We start from the raw sequence: 24,481 nt of genomic DNA on the forward strand, positions 1-24,481 counted from the left end.
TGGGAAAGGAAATAAAAATCACAACATGGAGTAGGGAGATATCAGTTATGAATATCACTATGTGTAGGTGAGTTTGCATGTGTTCATACATATATATTTTTTCTACTATTCAATACCAATTTATTTGCATTCCCCGGAGGAAGGATGGAAATTTCACTTACAGAGTTCAAAGGAACAAATATATCTCTCTTTGCCTGAGAGACAATGGAATGAAGAGGAAAAATTCTAGATTTGGAGTTGGAATGCTTGAGTTCCACCCTACATTTCCCAGCTGTCTGAGTTTGGACAAGTCCTTTATGCTCTCTAGACTTTATTTTCCTTCTAAGGGGATGGGGGACATCAGCCTTGGTAGCTTCTCTTCTAACTCCAAAGCTCTGACCATTACAACCTTCTAGGGAAGGTCATCAGAAGCCAGAAGCCAGATTCTAGTTAGTCATAGTTTAATGGGATTTAGAAAAACAATAGAAACGTATGCCACAAAAGTCTGCTAAAGGCGATGAAGACATTCTCAGAATGGTTTTCAATTCATAAAATAAAACAGAGAAGGTTCCAAAAGAACTAATTATATTGAAATAGTTACCCAGTGATTTTAACAAAAAGGGTCACAGACTCAGATTCAGAACCCTTGCCCAAGCCCTGAGATGCCTGACCTAGGTCTGACTGCCTCTTGTGAGTTAGAGACAGCATCATATTGACTAGCTTGTGGATCTGGAGCCAGAAAGATCTGGGTTCAAATTCTGATGCTGACATTCATTCGCCATGCTCTCTGAATCAGAGGCTGCCCTCACAAGGTTGAGGGAAGTTCAAATAAGTGTATATAATTCTGCTTAGAAAAATTAAAGGCCTCTGTGACTGTCCATGATCAGTTCCTGGGTGCCAGGCATCGGAGATAAGAAGACAATGCTGATGGTCTCTGCCTTAAGCTCCACCAGCCTCACTAAAAGTCCTTCTCTAAGGCCAAGAGAGTTGGAGCAATGAGAATCACAAGGCTGGGCTTCTTCCTAGAACAACAGCATCCTTCTTAGAGACAGAATTCATTTTCTTCCTTCTTCACCCTTCCCTGGGCTTCCATGAACTGGCATAAACATTGCCCCTGGCAGCTGCCCCTTAAAGCCTGCATACATGGGAGCTGCCAGCCATGGTAAGACCCCATCTCCCTAGGAAGTGTATATGCTAAGAGACCAGGCACCTGCCTGCCTGCCCCCTCCCCCACCCAGTCAATGCTTCATTGGCACAGTTGGAGCTAAACTATTAGCCCATCTCATTTCGGTGGTCCAGGTGACCCTGCTATCTCCTCCCCATGGTCCTCTATTAGTACCCATAACCTTGTTGTACAAAGCTCTCATTAGTGTGAGCTCGGATGGACTTTGGGCCCTCCTAGGGCCTGAGGGTAGTGGAAGCCACACCCCAACACTGTTCCCCATTGGCATCTTCTGGGCTGCCATCTTTATGAGAAACAATAAAACTTTGTCACCAGCTACCCCATATGGCTCTGTCACTCCACATCCTAACCATTCCCTTCCTTTCAAATCATCACGAATCAATTCAAAAGATGCCCATAAGGGTGCCCAGGCCAGCATCCTTAATAGTATTGAACTTGTCAATGCCCACTTTGTGGTCAAGGGTGCTCCCTCCTTCCCATGCCATCTTCCTCCTCCAGGATGGCAGCTACAACACTTGAGCAATGGAGTTGTCAGCTCTCAAAAACATGTTTTCTTCCCATGAGCTAGTTTGCACTGGAGGTGGGGTCTTAGAGAGACTAAACCTGATAGACTGAGCTGAGAGCTGGAGGGGGATCCAGCAAGTGGGAGGTTTCATGGGTTGATGGTTTCAGTTTTAGCTCACTATATGTACGTTCTAAGCTGGCAGGAAGGGAGCCAGTTCTAACCAGAACCCAAGTATTAAGAGAACGTTGTGAAAGCCAGTTGTTTAACATTTACTGCACCTCCCCAGTGGTCCCATCCCCCTTCTCTCCATTGCCTCCACCCGGTGGGTCAGCCAGTTGGGACTGAGTTTTCCCAGTTGGGGCCATGAGGTTGAGTCGAATGATACAGCTCTAGAAAGGAGAGGGCAGAGCTCAAGCTAAGAACCGGGGACTGGCCAACCAGCCAGCTTGTTCCCAAGCAAAAGTCTTTTTTCCTTATAGGATGATTCTGGAACATTGATTCTGCAAAGTTACTTTTCTTTTTTTTAAATTTTATTTATTTAAGGCAATGGGGTTAAGTAACTTGCCCAAGGTCACACAGCTAGATCATTAAGTGTCTGAAGTTGGATTTGAATTCAGGTTCTCCTGACTCCAAGGGTATTGCTCTATCCACTCTGCCACCAAGCTGCCCATGCAAAGGTACTTTTCAAAAACATCATAAAGATGACTACCATTTCAGTCCTTTCAGTGACCAGAATCAGAGCATGGAGATAAGCATCTTCCTTATCAGCAGGGCTGGAAGAGAATAGTGCACCTGTCTTTTATTAAGGTGCTGCTTTTCCTCCAAGTTGTGGGCATCTTCTTGTATAATTATGGGGAACAGAGAAACCAGGGTCTGAGTTATTTGCCCCCTGAAGGACCCGGGCTGCCTTTTGGAGGTGTCCCACACCCCTGACTGGAGTCCTATTCCAGGCTCTTTCAGCAGCTTGGGGACCTCCCAAAGAAGTGGTCAAGTCAGCAATATCAACAGTAACTATCAGGGATATATAATGCTCTATCTAAAGTTTGAAAAGTTCTTTATATTCATCCAACTGCACAAGGAGGGAATCTCATGCTATTTTGTCATCAGATAATTCAGACTCCTTCAAGCCCTCACCCTAAATCCTGTCAATCCCACACCAATCTGCAAGCATTCTAGCCCTAAAGGAGAAAATGAAAATTGGTTAGAACAGACCTAGTTGGGCATCAAATACAGAATAATTTTGAAAGCAACAATGAACCCAGAAAACATATGATAAAATAGACTTCTTTATTTCTGACATTATGTAAAAAGCCATAGACATTAGAAAATAGAGTCACTCCAAGGACTATTACCTTTAATTTAGAAAAAAACTGATATTTTATTGTCTGATCTTGCTATCTCTTAGACTTTATGTTTCTTCCTTAAGGATATGATTTCTCTTTCATCACATTCAATTTGGATCAGTGTATACCATGGAAACAATGTGAAGACTGGCAAATTGCCTTCTGTGGGGGGGGGGGGGGGAGGGAGTAAGATTAGGGGAAAAATTGTAAAACTCAAAATAAATAAAATCTTTAAAAAAGTCACTGATATTGCCTTCAATTGTTTTTCTTTGTCACAAAAGAATCTGTAGGTGAAAGGAGGAAAGAGAAGGTTTTTTTCCCCAAGAAATGACTGACATAAAGACAAAAAGCATTTAAAAAAAAGCCTCCAATGACCATACATCTCCTTTGACAATTCAGACATGAAAAGATTTCCATGGGAGTTCTCCACCTGATTTGTTGTTGATTCTAGTAAGCTGCAAGAATCAGTGATTTCTCTTCTTAAATTTGCCCTAATTACAGTGATAAGTACATTAAATGTTTCAGTTTAAATAAAAATAATTACCCAATTGTTTCTAATAATTTTTTCCTTTAATAACAAGCATGTGCATGTTTGAAGCATCATTGATTTTTTTTTTATTTGGTTTGGTTTGGTTTTTTTTGCAACTATTCAAAACCATTGTGCTTATGCTTACAACGATTTTAGTACCTAGGCAACAAATCACATCAAACTACTTCTAAGTACTATGTATTCTTGCAGTTTCTCAACCTGTCATCAAATTGTTTCCAAACCTCCACATATGAGCTGAAACTAATGCTCAAATCAATCAATAATCAATCAATAATCATTCCCTTGATCCATCCACTCATTTATCCATCTAAATGTCTATTATTCCATCTATACATCCATTAATCCATTTATCTCTCTCATCTATCCATCCATTCATCCATCTCTATCTTTATCTACCTATTTATCTATATCTATCATCTGTCTTTATCATCTACCTATCATCTATCTTTATCATCTATCATTTATCTATCTTTATCATCTCTATCTACATATCAATCATTCGTCTATCTACAGATATGCATCTATGTATTATTGTATGTGTAGATTGTGCATGCATGCATGTATATATGTAAATAAACTAACCTCAGTAAGGAAAGACTCTTCACCAGTGGCTTGAAGGTTACCCATAGTACAGAAACTATATTGAATGTCTGACTGGGAGGGCCAACCAATTTTTTGAAAATCTGACAGATAAAAGACTATTAACATGAACAGAGGATAAATTTAAATGGGAAAACAGCTTCATAACTGTAATGAGAGACAGTATAAGGTTTGTTAATACATCTATAGAGATGAATCCAGAAGTGACATAGCTACATACACACACAAACTCACATGTATGTGATGTTCCCTTTCTCTATCTCAAACTTCCTCACCTATCAAATGACTTGCTTGAATCCATCAAGAATTTAAGGGCTTATTATGTTCCAGATCCTGGAACTGGGGATACAAAGAAAAAAAACTCAACCCAGACCCTGCCCTCAAGGAGTTTACAGTGTAGTGGGTAGTGTATTGTAAATGCATGTAAATAAATAAGTCTACATACCATATCCATACATTGTAGATGGAAGCCAATCTTGGAAGTTGGATTAAATGATCTTCAAGCTTCCTTTTACCCCTCAAATTCTGTGATTTTGATTAATACTATATAACTTTGGGAAAGCCACCTCTGGACCTCATTCTTTCATCCATGATCCAAAGAACCTCCAAAGTGAAACTTTTATGTTAACTCTCAGTGATACACTCCTCCTTTTTTTGAGTTTGCTTCAGAAATGATTTTAAATTGTGGTGGTGGAGGGCAGATAAGAAGAGACATAACCTTACCCAAAAGTCATCTATTTAGGCTACCTCCAGAAACTTCAGTGTTCTATACTTCCAGGAAGCCCTGGGTCCCAATACACACACATACACACACACACACACACACACACACACACACACACCCAAACCCCACATGGCTTACTCCAGCACACCAACCAAGGCAGAGTTCAGCACAGCCAGAACCCATTTAAGTCATCTCCTTAGGTCATAAAAATTAATTTTTATTTAAAATTAATTTTCAATGAAAACCTATTGTTCCAATGTACAGAGGATGACTTTTTTTTAAGACCAGGAAAGAAGATCATCCATTGGGAGCTGGAAGGACCTTAGAGATCATCTCATCTAACCTCTTTGTTTTACAAATGAAGAAACTGAGGCACAGAGAGATTGCATCTGACCCAAGGTCATATAGACAGACAAGTGCCAGAGCCGGATCACTCTTCAGCAGCCTTTCCATCAGGTCACATTGCCATTGTCCAGATCATTGATTTTTAGCTTGCTCAGATATGGTGAATGCTTCATTTCACATTGCATTTACTCACAGTAATGAGGGTTCTGGGCTTTGTGCCCACCAGCAGCCAGCCTCCAGTCATGAGCTTTATGTGATGGAGATGGGAGCCAGTCTGAGGGGAAGTCCTCAGGATCTACGGGGCTTGGGGAAGTCTCCTGAAGAAGGTGGGATCTGAGGTGGGAATCCAGGAGGCTGGGAAAGGGGAAACCCCTCCTACAAGGGACACTCCACCAAAGAAATTGAGACAAGATGGAAGCTCAAGGAATGAATCAGTCAATATAGATTGGGGAGACAAGGAGGAGGGGAGCAAGGTGAGAGTTTTGGACAGGTAGGGGAGCTGTCAGGTTGGGAAGGGTTCCCAATGACAAATAAAGCTTTAAATTTGATCCTGCTGGTAATAGGAAACCATCAAAAACAACAAAAGATGAGCAGAGGAACTCGACTCTATGTATGTAAATTTGTTCTTGATATATTTTTGAAGCAAATGTTCCTTTTGCTCATTGATACTAGGGCATTAAAAGAAACTGGTTGTTGGTCTCTGGGGGGGGGGACACAGCCAGATGGGGCTTGAACAGATACAGTAAACACCCTCAATCCCTCAGGATACGCTCAAATTCTGAGGGGAAGATGTAGCCAGTTTGGCCAGAAGAGTGAGTCAAACACAGCAAGGGCTCTATAGGGCCTATGAATAGGGATGATGGTGCTCAGACCCTAAGCTGGAGGAAAATCACAATGCAGCTGAGTGCAGATTAGGCTGAAGTGGGTAGGAAGACTAATTAGAAGTCTATTGGAAGGGTCTGGGCTGAGATGATGAGTGTTTGTATAGAATCAAGGATGACAAGATTGTGAGAGTGTCTTCTACAGTAAGAGGCAAGTAGGAAAGACAGGAGATTTGGGGGAGAAATGAGAATAAGCTCTGTTTTGAACATGATGAGTGTGAGATGCCTAAGGGACTTCCAGTTCAAAATGTCCAGTAGGACATTTGAATGATGTAGACCGGATAAATAGATCTTCAAGAGGAGAACCCTGGAGAGAGTATACAAGAAGGGGGCCCCAAGCCAGGACCCTGAGGGACTCCCACAGTTAGCTGCCATAAAATGGAGAACCAACAAAGACCAAAGGAGTAACTGGACCAGGAGAAGTAGGAGAGCAGGACCATGAGGACAAGGGTCAACTGGTTATCTACTATGTAGGTCCAAATGAAGGAGTCTTCTCTTCCAATTTGTCCTCTCTCCCTCCTCTGATGTCTGCAACTTCATAACTTCCCCACCTTACCCAAACCTCACCTTGCGGGATCATAAAGGTGCAAGGGATCTTAGAGATTAATTTTATTTAACAGATAAGGAAACTGAGGTCCAGAGGTGAATTCCCAAAGTCACATAGTATTAATAACCTTAATTTAAAGTTATTTGAATGATTAATTGATAATTCAGCAGAACTGATATCTGAATCAGATTCTATGACTTCAGACTTCCTTCTTCCTTTTAATTCCTCTCCCCATTCTCCCATTACCTGCCCGCTCATGAAAGACCCACATCATTCTCTCTTCTCCCTTTAGGGGATCATTTGGATGCTTCTCCAGGGTCTGGCCTTCCATTTCCCCCATTTTTCTCAGGGGCAGACTGAACTATACCATCTGTCTAGGAGTTTCATCCAAGATCCGGTAATTATATGTGGGAGGAGTGAGAGCAGGTGTGCCCTGGGAAACACCTCAGGGAGTGCTCATTACTGCTTATCTCATTACACACAACCCTTAGCAACAACTTAAACCCAGCTCCTCAGATTCCAGAGTCTTGATTGTCCAACATCATGACTCTTATAGAACCTAACAAATACTGTGATTTAAGAAGCTATATTCAAAGTTGCTGCCCACACATTTTTATTTCTTGTCCTCTAGGGAAGTAGAAAGCCTTTTCCAATTGTAAATAAATAGGAAGAAATGGAAATAAATTGACTTATACTAACCATGACAAGGAATGAGAATGTCAAGGGTACTTAGAAGAAAAAAATTTTATAGTTGCCAGTAGTGTATTTTTTGAGTTATTGTTTCCAATAGTGACCTTGAGTGTCATAAAGCTAATGCTCACTCAACTTTTGGAGCAAAAAACATATGAACTCAGTATCACTTCACCTCTGAAACCTGTTTCCCCATCTGCAAAAAGGGAATAATATCTGCCTTTTTTTACCAACTTCCACTGAGGTGGTCTGAGGAACCAACATCTGGGGAATGGACTCTATATCAGCTTGGTCCTCCATATTCAGAATACACCCTCTTTTCCACTTTGACCCCTTTGAGATGACCTTCATGGACTCTGTGGAGATACTATCAGTCCATAATTATATCTTGTCTCCATCATTTTAATGAAAGTCCATGAGTTGGAGCTGTTTTTTGGCTTTTTTAACCCCCAGTTCTTAGAATAGGACTTGTAATACAGTAAGGACTTAATAAATGCTTGTTGGCTAACAAATGTACCCCAAGACCTCCAGGAACATGATTTCCCCAGCCCCCTGAGAACTGAGTGATGGTAACATTCTACTATGGCAAGAAAGCTTTTTACTGGTTTTGATATCTTTGGGGCAAGTGCTAAAAATTTCAGATCAAGTGATTCAGAAAAGGAGGCCCATCCTGAGCCCCACAGCAGCTGGGTCTTCCCCCTTCTCCCCTTCCCCCAGCAGAGAGCAGAGAGTTTGCATTGAATTTTAATTACTACAGGTGTGCTGCTCCCACCCACCAGTTACAAGCAAAGCACATTTCATTCACAGGTGTTAAGATGGATGTCTTTGTATCCCAATATGCCTTTGTATAACCTAACAGGGCCTTTCCTATTAAAAAAAATTAAATTATATTCAGAACAATAGTAGTGAATCATATCTACAGCAACATTCTTCTTTAACCTTCATTATCAAGTGTGTTTTTCCCCCCAGAAAATCCCATTTTTACCAGTAGTCCTAAATAAATGCATCTAAAATAGAGCTTTAATAAGAACCTATTAGTAAAATTTTCCTGTGACATGTTCAAATCATTAGGCCATTTTTATATAATTGGCAAAATCTACCATTTTCCTTTTAAGTTTTTTTCTCATACAAATGGCTATCTTTTTATTAAAGAGAGCTCAGAACCACTGCCTACCTCAAAAGTCAAATAGAATGACCCAAGAGGTGACTGCTACAAGGAGGGGTGAGGTCTGAATGAGTGAAAAGTGAAGTGGGTACCAGAACAAACACTGCCCTTGAAAGGTCTCTCCATTGGCAAATGCTCAGACCAACCTCATGGTCCTTGATTCAGTCAGAGCTGGATGGAGGGTCAACAGCTGCTTTCCTTTTGCATGAGCTGCCAGTACTGGATGAGTTCTTTGGGAGAATAGCCATGGGCGGCAATCAAGCGTTGGAATTTGCAGGTATTAAAACTAATTCGGTACAAAAAAAAGAGATCATTGGACTTGGGAAGATGGATGTCTATTTTTAAGAGACTCAGGGTGATCCCAACATAAACGTCTTCAAATCTGATGGGCTTGACGTGTGCCATCATTTCATAAACTCGGGGAGCCAAATCTCTAGAGAACACGTAACCCAAGCCGCTGCAGTATGGTGGAAACACCCGAAAAGGATACTCTTGGTAGGAAATGTATGTTTTTTTGAAAAATTCTCTATTTGAAAAATTCTCTATGAGAGGGTAGCCCATGAAAAAGTTCTCAGACTGGTTGTTCATCAAAAGATATTTCACTAAATTTCCTGTGTTGATGAAAACATCAGAGTCCGCCTTCATGACGTATTTTGCTGTGGGGCAAAACTCCGTAACCCATCTGAATGCCATGATTGTTTTCAAAGTCAGGTTATTATATGTGTCCATAAAGTCTTGGAGGATGATGTCGCCATAAAGAATGCTTTCATCTTGAATGGATAAGACCAACATGTTCTCTTCTGGTTCCATTTGGTGGCCTAATAAAAAGTATGTTAGGACTTCTTGTCCCCACCAAGATTGCTTTGCACCCCATGTAACTCTAATGGCCTGTCTGGCTTTCACATCAGAAGGTCTTGAGGTCACCAAGATGACAAGGAATGGATCCTGTTGAGAGCAAGGCACCCGCTCTCGGAGGATAAAAGCAAATTGTGAATGGTTAGTGGGCTGGTACTCATAGAAGTACATCCAGTTAAGGTTCTCGATCACGGGGTAGGAAGGAAGGGTGAAGTACCAGACCATGGTGACCATGAGGAAGCAGAGTAGGCAAAAGCTCCATCTGAGGCATCTCATAGACATTCTGTGCCTTCGGGTGCTCCAAGGGGAGGCTGAAGTTAGAAGTTTTGGGGGCTTGTAAAGGAGAGCCCCCCCAAATCTGAAAAAATCAAGGAGGTCAGCATGAGTACTCTTCTATCCAAGTGGTCCCTTTTCAAATTATCACACACACATACACACAGGCATAGAAATGCATTCAGCCTTCCCACTCTTCATATCTCTTCAGACTAGCCTTAGGACCTCCTACCATGCCCCCAGCCAGATTCCCACCCCACACCCCAAGCTTCCTTGTTTCCCATCATACTAAGAGAGTAGCACTGCTAATGGTCTTCCATTAAACTGGGAGGGACACTCTTTTGCTTGTCTTTCCCTAGGACTTAGTATCAAATGGGAAGCAGAGTAGGGACTTAATAAAAGTTTATTGATTGATGGACGGAAACACATTGTGTCCTTCGGTGAATATTTTTGTCTTGTACTCTCCTTCTCTCTTTTGCTCTGAGAAGCCCAGGTCTATTTCCTCAATTGTAAAACGAAAAAGGTAAATTAGATCTCAGGTGTCAACATCACAATACTCCTGCACCTGACCCAAAACCCATGAAAATGGAATTGGAAACTCTTTCACCAAATAAATAAAAGTAAACTACAACACAGATAATGTTAATATGTGATTTTCTAAGTCAATATACAGCCCACAGGGATTCTTCTGTACCCACTTGGGCCAAAGTATTGGACTCTGACATCTCTGGGCTAGGTGACATTCAAAGACCAGTTCTACAAGGAGGCAAAGTAGTGAATGCATGAAAAATGTTACTGGGACAATCTGCTTTTCACCTCAATTTACTACCTGCTGAGGTCCTTTTCAAAAATAAAATCTGCGATTCAATATGCACTTACAAAGCATCCACAGTGACTGATACTGGGTTAAATTCTAGGGTTACCAAGCCAAAACCTCCCAAAGGAACAGAAAATTGTAACCTCAAGGTCAGAAACTGAAAATAATAATAATAATAATGGCTAATATTCACACAGCACCTGTTAAGTGACTGGCCCTGTAGTAACTAATTTCTGACCTCTGACAAAATACACATCATCCCAGAGTCGTTCTCCAAGTCAAGACATCTCATCTTCATGGAGCCAGCCACTCGATCCAGGTGTCATTTATAATGAGCAGGCATGCCTATCATTCACCACAGTGATGTGGAGTGAATTAGCATTGGGAGGGCTGCCATGCTGAAGGGACAAGGCTGATTCCTTTGAATTATGTTGGTTTTGTCTTTCTAATTGTGGAGAATGAGCACAGTCCCCTGACCAAAGGCAGGCACAAAAATTCTTCTAGAATTAAATTAAGTGAATAGAACTGTGGGTCTTAACATGCATCCAAGAGAGCCTTGGGGGAAATGGGGAATCTAAGAATGATAATAATGAGGAGAAAATATGACAATTTTAGTTTTGCTCCAATTGGATTCCTTTGTTTCCCTCTGTTTTATTTTTCACATTTAAACCAATATTCTGAGCAGGTTCCACAGGCTTTGAACTAAAACAGTTAAGAACCTCTAAAATAGATACCTTAGTGGAACAAATATGGATTTAAGAAAAAAGCCGGTCTAGGTTCAAGTCCTAGCCCTGTTCCTTTATCCCCTGAATGATAGTGGGCAAGTCAATTTTTATTTTCCTGGGACTTAGTTTCTCCAATTGTAAAATGGCAGATGTTGACAAAGTAATTTGACTTCACAATTTTTAATTCATAGACTCATCTAAACCTCAGCCCCGTGTGTGTGTGTGTGTGTGTGTGTGTGTGTGTGTGTGTGTGTGTGTGTGTATGAGAGAGAGAGCCAATCTTGGGGAGCAATGTCAGGGTGACATGAGTTCAAATCTGGCCTGAGACACTTAATAATTACCCAACTGTGTGACCTTTGGGCAAGTCATTTAACCACTGCCTTGCAAAAGCCAAAAAAAAAAAAAAAAAAGAACCAGAGCCAATCTTGGAATAAGGGACCACTGGTTTAAACCTCAGCTTCTGACATCTACACTGTGTGATACTGGGAAGGTCACTCTTGGGCAACATCCTCAAGCAATAGGTTGCAGAGAAGGTATAGACTTACATTGGCCAATGGCACTACTTTCCCAGAATTTCTTATCCCTCAGTGAAATTCCAGATATGGCCCCATGAAACCATTTAACCTCATTATTTGTTACAATGAGATATCTCAGATGTCATGATCCCATTTTGCTGGCCACAGAGAGGTAACATTAGAGATGGGATTGGAACCCAGGTCTTCCTCAGTCCAGCACATCACATGAAAGCATTTCTGAGGCCCACTGCACCCCAAGACCCTACTTTTTCTACTTTTTTTTGGACCCACCACTCTAAAAATAATTGGCACACCATACCTTTTCTTATTGCCCTTATGCCCCCTTTGGAAATGGGGGGGTGGTGGAATCTGACAGCAGCAGAGAAAAATACCCAAATTAATCCCAACAGGCAACAACTCACAAACAAGATATATGCAGGATAAATCATAGGTAATTATGAGACAGAAAGCATTAAGGAAGATTAGGAGGACTTCCTGAAGGTAGAAGGTAGAATTTTTGCCATGATATGAAGAATCCCAGAGAGGTCTGGAGACAAGAGATGAGGATGGAGGGACCTTCAGGTATGGATGTGTGTGGAAATAGGAGATGACCAAGGGAAATGCCCCTTGGTCTTCCTGACCCCAAATTCATCCCTTTGACTTGCTAGTTCAAAAGAAAGACTAAGAGGATCTCCTCCCCCAAAAAACAAAACAAACAAACAGAAAATGAAAAAAGGGGCAGCTAGGTAATGTAGTGGATAGACTACCAGCCATGTAGTCAGGAGGACCTGAGATCAAATCCAGGTTCAGATACTTAATTACCTAGCTGTGTGATCTTGGGTAAATCACTTAACCTCAATATCTTGCAAACCCCTCTCCTGTACAAAAAAAGAGATCCCAAATAGCCTGGTCTCCCAAAGCCCTAAGATTAGACCAAGAAGAAGAAAAGTTGAAACCCTGGTCCTCTCAAAGAGAGACCAAAAAAAAGAATTTGTCAGCCTTGTTCATTATATACAATAATGAGTTGTATTTTTGGATGCAAGGACTGGGGTGTGTGTGTGTGTTTGTGTGTGTGTGTGTGTGTGTGTGTGTGTGTGAAGCACAGGCTATGTTAAGAGACCGAAACACATAGGCTTGTGACCACTCCTGCACCCCAGACCCTACTCCTTTCCAGTTTTCTTGAGCCCTGACAGCCAATTTGATCAGAGCTCTTCAGGAGTAAAACCTGCCAGGGGCTGCAACCCAGAAGTCCCAATGCTACGACATTGTGAACTGCTGGAGTTAGGTCAAAGGACTGAAGGAGTGGGACAAGGAGCTTTGAAGGACTCTATCACACTTGAGGGAAGAACACAGCATTCAGCTGGAGCCAGATTTGACCATCAAAAATGTAGCTGAGGCAGAGACTAGGTTGATAAACTGTGAATAACCCAAGAAGGAGGCTGAGATATTTTGAGATCCAGCCCCCAGGGAAACCACAGTCACTGGGGAAGAAGTTAGAAAGTGAATAATATGGAAAACAAGAAGGAAGAAGATGGAAGTTCCAAAGATTCCAAGAAAAATCAATTTCAAAGACCTTAAATAGAAACAGAAAAATCAACAGGGCAAACAGTATCTGAAGGAAATATGGTCTCCAGACTTAGTAAATGAGATCAGGCAGCTATGAATAAATACTACAAAACAAAACAAAAAACAAAAACAAAAAACCCCACTTATCCAGATGGAAGACTCTACTGAATGTAAGGAAAACATGGAAGCATAGTATAATGTTCCTAATTGCCTCAAAAGAGAAATGAGAATAATGAGAGCAGAATTTATATCTTTCACAGAAAAAACAATGCCCAGAAAGAAAAGCTAGAATTTGTAATGCAAAGCCTCATCAAAGAAGCAAGAGAAAGTAATAGACTGGGAATGGAAATACATAGAAGTGAAGGACAATCTAGAAAAGAATCAGAAAACAAAAATTTTAAATGAAAATATAATCATTATGCAAACAAAACATGGATCTCTAAGACAGGATGCATGAAGGCAATCTGAGGATCACAAATCTCCCTGAAGAACCTGCTAGGCAAAAAAATGTAACACCCCAACAAAGGAAATATTAGAAGAGAACCAATGGAACTTTTGAACACAGAAAATGAAATTCCAAATGAAAGAATTTGTAGATTTTCAGAAAACAAAACAAAAAACAACAAAATCTAAGATGAAAACTCCAAGACACATAGTGGTTAAATTTAATATTCAGTTCAGAAACAAGAAGCTCTTTAGGTGAAAGACCTCAAATACAAAGGAAAGAACATTCAAATAATGCAAGACTATGCTGTACTCACTAGTAAAAGGGAATAGAGAATGGAATTACACGTCTTGTAGACTGGAGCTCAGGATGCAACCCAGGATGACCCCTCCTGCAAATCTGAGTCTAATCATACAGGACAAAAGGACAGAGGATTTAAAAAGAGTTTGAAGCACTTTTAGAAAAAAAGAGCCAAGTCTGCAGTGTGAAGGCAGGAATTCCCAGAAACTCGTTCCCTCCAAAACTCCAAAAGCCATCAAATTATGACTCTAGTCAAAATTTATAGGGACAGACTCCACAGAAAGACTGACTGATACAATTTCTCAGTTCAAGACAACTTAGAAGTTCCACGGGAAAGGTCTGTTTCACCGGGACTGGGGGTTGGAAAGAGCTGCAGCCACAGCCACAGCTGCAGTGCAGTCAGGCAGAATGCCTAGATCCCTGGGGGTACCTGGGTCTGTGGCAGAGGGGGCAGTTTCCAGACTCCCTGGCCCAGGGATCACTGGAAATAGCTTGAAGGGGTGGTGAGAGAACTCTGCTGCACCAGAGTAACTGTAGAGTGCGTGCCGGCCTCAGAGCAGCCCTGTGGTGAGAAACTGCAGTGGGAATTGGGAAAGGCAACCCGCACCTCCAGAGCACAGTCCATAGATGGTAAGGGGGTCAGGGGAGACTGCAGGTTTCTCTGATCTCCCTGGGGCAGGACTCTGCTGTTTGCCCACACTCAGATCCAGGTTGCAGTCTGGGCCCCCACAACACCACCACAGCTGAGCAAGGACCCTCCTCACAGCTCCAGGGCAGAGCGGAGGGTCTGTGGTCATCCACATACCAAAACACAGACAAGAGAGCAGTCAGGGCCTCTCTTAAGACCTTGGAGGAATTAAGGTCCCAGTGGGGTATCCCCAAACCCCACCTCCTCCCAAAGCCTTGGAAGTGTGGTAAATCAGTCATAGGCTGAGGAAATGAGCAAACAAAAGAAAAAGAAGACTCTGATTATAGAAAATTACTTTGACCTCATGGAAGATTCAGAAGATGGCAAAATCAAAGCTTCTGTATCCCTCCAAGAGAAATAGAAAATGGGCTCAGGCTATGGATGAGCTCAAAAAAAGACTTTGAAAAGCAATTAAGGGAGGTAGAGGAAAAATTGGGAGAAGAAATGAGAGTGATGCAGATAAATCATGAAAACCAGCAGCTTGGTGAAAGAAATACAAGAACTACTGAAGAAAATAATATGTTAAACACCAGTTTAGGCCAAATGGGAAAAAAAAGGCAAATGAGGAGAAGAATGCCTTAAAAAGCAGAATTGGCCAGCTGGAAAAGGAGATAAAAAAGCTCTCTGAAGAAAATAACCACTTCAAATGCAGAATTGAACTAAAGGAAGTTGATGACTTTGTAAGAAATGAGGAAGAAATAAAACTATTCCAAAAAACCCACCAAAATTTAGAAGAAAATATGAAATATCTCATTGGAAGAACGACTGACCTCAAAAACAGATCCAGAAGAGATAATATAAAATTATTGGGCTACCTGAAAATCACAACCAAGAGATGAGCCTAGACTTCATTTTTCAAGAAATAAAACAGCAAAATTGCCCTGAGATCCTAGAAGCAGAGGGTGAAATAGAAATTGAGGGAATTCACCAACCACCTCCTGAAAGAGATCCCAAAAGAAAAACATTCAGGAATATTACAGCCAAATTCCAAAACTCCCAAGTCAAAGAGAAAATACAAAAAGCTGCCAGAAACCAAAAAATTCAACTACTGTGGCTCTATAGTCAGGATTACACAAGATCTGACAGAATCTACATTAAGGGCTTGTGAGGCTTAGAATATGATATTCCAGAAAGTAAAAGATCTTGGTTTACAACCGAGAATCAACTACCCAGCAAAACTGAACATCCTTTTTCAGGGGAAAAGATGGCCTTTCAATGAAACAGGGAACTTTCAAACTTTCCTATTGAAACAACCAGAGCTGAACAGAAAGTCTGATCTCCAAGTACAGGACTCAGGGGAACCATAGAGAGAAGGACTAACTATGAGGAACATAATGATGTTGAACTATTTGTATTCCTGCATGGGAAAAAAATACTGATAACTCATCTGAACTTTCTCATTTATAAGAGCTGTTAGAAGGAGCATATATAGAAAAGGCACAGGAAGGAGCTGAATTTAATGGTATAATATGGTAAAAAATATTTTGTGTGATTATGTTAAGTATAAGTACTGGGAGGAAGAGAAAGGAGAGGAAGAAGGGGCTAAGATATTTCACATAAGAGTCAAGAAAAAGCTTTTTCAATGGACTAGAACAGGGAGGTGAGGGGGAATTGGATGAGCCTTCATTCTCATCAGAAATGGCTCAGAGAGGAAATAACATACACACTTAATAGGTATAGAAATCTATCTTACCCTAGAGAAAAATGAGGGGGGATGAGATAAGGGAGGATGGGGGGGAAAGGGGAAAATGGGTGATAGAAGAGAGGAAAGATTGTGGGAGAGGGCACAAAGATACAACACACTTTTGAACAGGGACAGGGTAAAAGGAGAGAGAGTAGAATAAATGAGAGTGGGGAGGAATAGAGTGGAGGTACAGCTAGTAATGGCAACTGTGGGAAAAATATTGAAGCAACTTCTCTGGTGGACTTATGATCCAGAAGGCAACTCACTCCAGAGACAGAGCCATTGGAATCTAAACACAGACTGAAGTACATTTTTTTTTCATTCTCACTATTCTTGAGGTTTCTCATCTTTTTGGGGGGGGGTTATGTTTACACACACAATAAGATTACTGTAATAATATAAAATAAATAAACCAAAAAAAGGAAAGAAAATCAGAAATGAAGAGATTATTTACTTCTCCGGTACCTCAAAATAACAGAAATATAGGATGAGTGACTACATATAGCAGGCAAGGACAGCAATAGCAAGAGTGATGACAGAGACAGAGATTTCTTTCTAAAAGTACACAAAGAGACCAAGATGAACAAAGAAATCTGGTAGAGGTAACAGTAAAGAGGCAGACAGGTGTATTATGAACAAAACTTGATAATATCCTGCCTAAATTGAATCATTGCCCTAGTATAGCCTGGAAAGGTGGAAGTGGGGAAGAAGAAAGAAAGAAGTGATACAGGGAGGGTCAAACCAAGGGATGGCAATGAGGGGAAAGTTTCTGTCATCTCAGAAAAGGAAGACCCTATAGGAGAGTAGGTAAGGAGAAGAGAGGAAAGGTTGAAGGGGTTGGGGGAAATAAGGAAGGAGATCTTAACTTTGGAGATGGGATATTCCTATGGGTGAAGAGAGATGGGCCGTGAAGGGAGAAAAGGACTTTATTCTGGATGAGGCTTTGGAGTTTGCTGGTTAAAAAAAAAATCTACTTATTTTATACTGGGAGAGGGAATTGGAACCCCAGGAAGTAATTGGCGTTTGAAAGAGCGAAAGGATACCTGAAGCAGATTTTCAGGCAACTGTAAAAGCAAAACAAAACCAGAAAAACAATGAATGAGAGACCAGAGATTAGTGGTAGGCAGCAATGTGGTAGGGGAGAGGCTCTTCTATGAGTCAGTTCCCAACAACTGCAATAATTGGCAATAATCTGGGAGTCAGGCACATGAGGCAAATTCTATGAGACATTGGCATTGCTGTTTAGAGGGGAGATCCTAGAATGGATACTCTGGAAGCTTTGATTTTATGAATATAGAGAAAAGAGAGAGGGTTGAGAATAAAGAGAAAGAAAATACAAATAATGAAAAGAGTGAGACAAGTCTTTTTTTGGAAAGGGGCACAAAAAAGAAATTAAAAAAACTAAGGAACAGGACTAGCTGAAGGGGAGGAGAAGGGCACTTGTTGAGGAGAAGAGGGGATCAGAGTGGGGGGAAAGTCAGTGGAAACAAGGCTGCCTTAAAAAATATTAAAATGGAAGAAAGGAGCATAATATTTACAGCAGAAGAGGGCCTTTGAAAAGTTTTTGCACAAACAACATTAATGGATCTAGGATAAGGGGAAGTAAATGAAAAAGGAACTACTGTTTTATCAAATTTATCTGGTAAACGTTTGGAATAATAAACAACAAATGTATCTAAAACTAATATCCATTTCCCAATAAATATTAATGGTCAAAGGATGTAAACAATTCTCAAAAAAAAGTAAAAGAAACTCTGCACAATAATCACAGTCACATAAAAAGTGCTGCAAATCACTAATAATAAAAAAGAAATTAAAAGCAAAACAACCCTGAAAATACCTTGCAAATTGCCAAATATGACCCCAAAAATAGCAACAGTTAATGCTGAAGGTTTTGTGAAAGGATAGGGGAACTAATTGGTAGAAAGCAATTTGGAATTATGATAAAATGTCCATATCATTTGAATCTAGATTCCATCACCAGGTTTAGAGCCCAACAAAGCCATTGATAAGAAAAAAGTCTCCATATACTCCAAAGTATTTTATAAACAATATAAATTTTTGTAATAGCTGAGAATTAGAAATGAGGTGGATGCCTATCAATTAGGGAATGAAACAAATTCTGTTAATATGGATGTGTTGAAATGTGACTGTGCTATAAGAAATGATGTGTGTGATGGATACAGAGTATTGCAGAATGAAGTGAGGAGAACCAGGAAAACTATTTGTTTAAGGTCCAGAAAAACAACTTTGGAAAACTTCAGAACTCAAATGAGGGCAATGAGCAAGCACAGTTCCAAAGGACTGAGGATGAAGTCAGCCGACCATGGCCACCTCAGGGCTCTATTTTATGTGATTAGGTTAAGATTAAATTAGAGGTAGAAGAGAGAGGATTAGTGATAGCAACACACACACACACACACACACACACACACACACACACGCACGGACACACACGCACACACGCACACACGCACACACACAAAAAGGAAAATATCAATGAAGCATTTTTAAAAAGGCAAAGAAGAGTTCATAAGGAAATTAACCAAATGGAATAGCTTTAGGAACTAAGAAATATCAAGTTTCATTTGTTCATAAGTTCATACTTTAAACGAAAAGATTTGCTAAGGAATGGTGGCTGACAGTTTTTTAAAAGAAAACTCTTTTTGTTGTTCAGTCATTTGCAGTCATGCCCGACTCTTCTTGGCTAAGAGACTGAAGTGGTTTGCCATTTCCTTCTCCAGACATTTGACAGATGAGGAAACTGAGGCAAACAGGGTTAAGTGACTTGCCCAGGGTCACACAGCTAGTAAGTGTCTGAGGTCAGGTTTGAACTCTGAAAGATGGACTGGCATTCTATCTACTGTGCCACCCAGCTAGCACAACTAAAATAAATCATTCAGTGAAAAATCAGATACTTGAAAATCTATTTTGCCTTTAGCAGCATTTTCATTCAAGCTTTGAAAAGAATTATAGTACCCAAGATAATTCAAGCAAAATGCTAGTCATTCCTAATAATTTTAAGAAAACAGAGGTATGAGCATATGTTCTATTTAAAAACACATTGTACTTGCTCTCTTTTGTCTTTGCATTGCCTACATTTCCCAAAATATCTCTTTTAGAGAGCAATCCCTCATAAGAGGTGTGGGAAAACTTGTTGGCTTTGTTTGAACCTAACCCAGCAGGTCTGGGAAACCAGACAGGTTGCTTAGAGATTAGATTTATTTAATGTTTAACTCGCCCCCCCCCCCCAGATCTGAAGACCAATGCAAAGAATGCAAAGTTTCTCCTAATACACAAATCAGTGCCAACAGTTACTGTTTCCTTGTTCCTTTCATTGAATCCTCTATAATGTTTAAATTATGGACATGGGCGAGACGGGGGTGGGGTGGGGGACCTCTTTCCTGCCTCTCCCCCTACCTCTACTGGACAACTTAATTTTTTTCCTAAATTATTTCAATTTAGGAATCTTTTGTCTTCAACTAAAGTAAAAAAAGAAAAAAGGGGGGGACCAGTTTGACCAAGTCCATCCAACTATGGAAAGATGTTGACATTCTACCCTCATCATCTCCCAGAGAGGTCAAATTTAAGAGTTAGATTTTGCACTGCCCCACCTGGAAGGAAAGCTCCATTAAGTTCCAAGTCCCACAGTTAAATAGGGCCATGAGGAATGGAGAACATTCAATGCATGGTAGGATGGTTAGGCCTGAAAAATCTCACCATCAAATTAGCATTTTCTAAAGCACACCATGTCTTTGACATGAAAAAGAAAAATGGATCAGCAGGCATATTTTTCTTCTCCTGGTTCCCAGTTTGCATCTCACATACTATTACTAGCATAGAGAATGGGGGTGGGGTCTTTGAACATCATGCCATAATTCTGTTATTTAGGGAAACTGCTAGGCCATTTATATTAGCTCGGCAGTTCTCCACCTTCCATCTGTGACCTCATTTCCCTGTTAACTGTTTCAGTACAAGTGGATCCCTTTGTCATCTTATGTTTTTCATTTTAAATAAATACATATATTTAAAAAAATGGGCCCCAAACTTAAAAGGTCTTACAAAATATAGATGAACAAAATTTTGTTGATGATGTTGTTCATCCATCGGACCTCTTTGAGAAAGAATGAACAACAGTAATGACAATGTATTTTATTTTATGCACTAAAGAAAAAAAATTACTCTGAGAGGGAGTTCACAGGCTGTACCAGACTATCCAAGGGGTCAAAGACATAAAAAATGTTCAGCACTCCTGCATTAGCCATGCGATGCATTTTGAAGGGGTTGGCTTCTAACTCTTTTCAGCTAATTTTAAAAGTCCTTCACTCTTACAAAAACAAGATGAAAAGAAAAAAAGGGTTTGTGCTTCTTTAGGAATTTAGCTGGACTCTTTACATTAAATTTTAATTAGTGTGGGGCAGCTATGTGGCACAGTGGATAGAGCACCAGCTCTGGAATCAGGAGGCCCTGAGTTCAAATTCAGCCTCAGACACTTAATAATTACCTAGCTGTGTGGCCTTGGGCAAGTCACTTACCCCCACTGCCTTGCAAAAACAAAAAAAACCCCTTTTTGATAAGTATATATCAAAAATGGGGATTTGGGGTCTAGTAGATGCATTATACAGAGAAAGCTAAGAAAAGTTAGCCAGGAATGAAGCTACTCTTTCCCATGCAGGTCAGTACCTTCTCTGCTGCCTCGGCTTCAGGGATGTCTAGACCAGAGGTGTCCAAAACACTCCCAAGAGAGGATTTAAAATTTATTTGGAAAATATTTAACAAAAGAAATTTTCAAACAAAATATTAATCACATTAAAATTGTAAATTAGTGAGTATGAGGCCCATGGATGGCCCCATTTCAATTTGCACTTGACACTGTTGGACTGGATCACTGAGCCATGTTGAGCCTCAGTTTTGCTGATTGGTTCTCTACTCACTATTATTCTAAACTGAATTTCTCCATTATGCCCTGGTTCTTATTTCTAGTATTTACAACATGTTTGTTGGCCCAGATCTGAAGGCAAATTTGTTTTATAAACAGAGTGATCCATGATTACTGACTTGAAACAAGAACATCTCATCCAAACCCCACTTTTTCCAGATGAGGAAAATGAGGACTAGAAATCTGGAGGGATCTACCCAGGGTCATATAAGTAAGAAGCTATTTGTTAAAATGAGTTTGAGATCCAAACCAGAAAAAGGTTGGAGACCAGGACCAAATCGTAAGTTATATGAATGGTTTCAGATGGGACTGGAAAAAGCTGAGACAAAGTTCTGGTCAGAGGCCTTGGATTTGAATCCTGGCTAGATCCACTACCTTTTAAACTTCAGACCAATCTCTTAACCCCTTGGACCTCAGTTTCCTCATCTGTAAAATGAAAGGGTAGGAATCAATGACCCCCATGTTTCCTTTAAGTTCTAAAATCTTAACCTTATCAATAAATACTTAATAGACATGTGCTAAGTGCAAGGGTTACAAAAACAAGCCAATGATGGTCCGTCCCTACATTCAACATGTCATAATCAAATATCAGTCATCATTACTATTACCATGAAAAATTATTCTGCAAGCATATCTACTTGTGTTTTTTTCTAATCTTTCCTTCAAACAAAATTGCTGTTCTGGAAATCCTGAATTAATGAAAAAAAATTTTTTTTAATTAAAACAATTGGGGAGGCTAGGTGGTGAAGTAGATAGATGCATTGACTTCAGAACCTGAGTTCAAATATGACCTCAGATACTTCCTAACTGTGTGACTCTGGGCACACCTCTTGGCCCTGTCTACCTTCCAAAAAAAATTAAGCCAAATTAAATAAAATTATTAAATCTATGATCATATGAGTTAGGAAGGTCTGGGTTTTGCATATTGCTTCAAATGTTTAATGGTTGTGTGACCCTGGACAAGTCATTCAGCTTCAGTTCCTCTGTCTGCAAAGAGGACTAACAATTGTATCACTTACTTTACAAGGTTATTGTGAAGATCAAATAAAAACTCCGTAACATATTTTGCAAACCTCAAGCCACTGATTATCATCATCATCATCATCATCATCATCATCATTTTCTACTGGTTACTTCTTTGGTGGAGGGACTTACTTCTTGCCCATTTAGGTCATTTAATTACTCTGGAGCTTAGCTTTTCAGAGAGCAGCCTAGGGACTAAGAAAGTCAAATAATCAGTATTTGGTAGGAACAGAACTCAAATATCAACTTTGTATCTCCAGATACTAACATGGTGTTGTTGCCAATTGTCTTCTGTTCTTTTTTTTTTGCAAGGCAGTGGGGTTAAGCGGCTTGCCCAAGGCCACACAGCTAGGTCATTATTGTCTGAGGTCGACTCCAGGGCTGATGCTCTATCCACTGGGCCACCGAGCTGCCCCTGTCTTCTGTTCTTGAAGAGGACCATCACAACAGGAAGGTGATGCCAGGACATGGCAGTGAAGGGAATGTAAGTGGATTTACTAAGGTCTGGACAAAGTCCCCAAGTAATTATGAAAATGCATTGAACAAATCTTGGTTGGAAAGAATCAAGTGGAAACCGTATTCATTTAAGTTATAAATGAACAAATTCTGGTTGTCAGCTCAGGAACCCTGCTCTGAAGTTTCGATCCTGCCTTTTTGGCAACAGTATTTAAAACAATAAAGTAAAACTTCCCATAAACACCTCATCTCCGATTGCTGAAGGTATCTGACCTGGTCACTGCACCGAATGCTTCTGACCAAAGACCGGGGCCCTGCTCTTGGTTCCTGGTTATCCACAGATAACTACGTCCATTTAAAAAAAGCTGGATGCACTGATGTGGGGGGGGCAGGAGATGGGGGACATACCTCACTCTGTGTCAGATAGCAACAACAGCTGAGAGACTCTGAGTGGGTGGAGTTGGCAGGACACTGGATGTGAACAAGGAAAAAACTTCTCCTTAAAAAGCAAATTCCTCTTTTGTTTGCACAAGTGTGGCCTGGAAATCCCCCAAGACCTTGTCGTGGGTGTACCATGTCAAAATTTTGTTCATAACCAATCTAAGCTGTTTGTATTTCTTTTGTTTTTTTGGCCAGGCAATGGGGTTAAGTGGCTTGCCCAAGGCCACACAGCCAGGTCATTATTAAGTGTCTGAGGCTGCATTGGAACGCAGGTCCTCCTGACCCCAGGGCTTGCCCTCTAGTCACTCCAGCATTGGAAGATGGGACCTCACAAAAAGTCTTGGGGGGTGGGGGTGTTCTCAGTGCTCCAGGGCTGGTGCTCTAGCCACCCTGCCACCTAGCCGTCCCTGAATTTGGTCTTGGGTGTTGTATGGCCCTGGACAAGTCACCAAACCCTGCTTGCCTCGGTTTCCTCATCTGTAAAGTGAGCTGCGGAAGGACACGGCAAGCTGCTCCAGCATCTGCGCCCAAAGAGCCGAGCGATCACCAGAACGTTGGGAGATGCTGAGAGAACGCAGACGCAGCTTGCCAGAGGCGCTTCCCAGCTTCCCAGCCGGCCCGGGCTGCCGCTCCGGCCGCTGCAGCTTTGCCTGGCGCGGCCTCGGGCACGCAGGGGCTGGCCCGGGGCCCGGGTGGCCCTCCCAGGCGCACCGGCCCCCCTGGCATCTCTGGAACTCACCGCGGCCGCCTCGGGCGGGGGCCGGCTCAGGCCCGGCTCCGTCCTGGGCCCCGGGCCGGGGCCGGGGCCGGGTCCGTGTCCGGGTCCGTGTCCGGGTCCGTGTCCGTGTCCGGGTCCGTGTCCGCGCCCCGGGCCGGGGCCGGGTCCAGGTCCGGGGCCGGGTCCGGGTCCGCGCCCCCAGGCCGCCCGCCATCCGCCCAGCCTGGGCCGACACGAGCCGGACGCGGCCCCGGCCCGGGCCCGGACTGCGGCCCGCCTGGGAGCCGGGGAGGCGGCCCGGGGCGGGCGCGGGGGGCGGCTCGGGCCTCCGGGGGGCGCGCCTCCGTGCCTCAGTTTCCCCCGTCAAGCTTGGGCTCTGGGCCCCCCGGCTGGGCCCCGCTTCTCGGCAGTGACCGGCCCCTCGCTTCGGGCCCGCGGGCCTGGGGGGTCCTGGGGGGCGATTCGGCCGCAGGCCGCCCCCGCTGCCCGCCCTGAGCAGGACTGGGGGGGCCGGGCTGGCTGAG

At 41.8% G+C, this 24,481-nt stretch overlaps 1 protein-coding gene across 4 annotated transcripts in view; it reads right to left on the reverse strand.

The window, feature by feature from the left end:
- Positions 1-24,047, reverse strand: part of B3GALNT1 (beta-1,3-N-acetylgalactosaminyltransferase 1 (Globoside blood group)) — a 37,755-nt gene extending 13,708 nt beyond the window's left edge. For 2 of the 4 annotated variants that reach the window (XM_074190851.1, XM_074190850.1), the window contains exons 1-2: positions 22,339-23,838; positions 8,659-9,725 (exon numbers count right to left, since the gene is read on the reverse strand). In XM_074190851.1, the coding sequence (XP_074046952.1) occupies positions 8,696-9,725; positions 22,339-22,439 (1,131 nt within the window). In that variant the 5' untranslated portion in view covers positions 22,440-23,838 and the 3' untranslated portion in view covers positions 8,659-8,695. Of the gene's footprint in view, positions 1-5; positions 9,726-22,338; positions 23,839-23,978 lie in introns of those variants that run through there. The other 2 variants (XM_074190853.1, XM_074190852.1) reach the window with 2 other exon arrangements.
- Between the last annotated feature and the right edge of the window lie 434 nt (positions 24,048-24,481).

The sequence above is a fragment of the Macrotis lagotis genome, chromosome 6 (assembly GCF_037893015.1).
Source record: "Macrotis lagotis isolate mMagLag1 chromosome 6, bilby.v1.9.chrom.fasta, whole genome shotgun sequence".
In the NCBI taxonomy this organism is placed as follows: domain Eukaryota; kingdom Metazoa; phylum Chordata; class Mammalia; order Peramelemorphia; family Peramelidae; genus Macrotis; species Macrotis lagotis.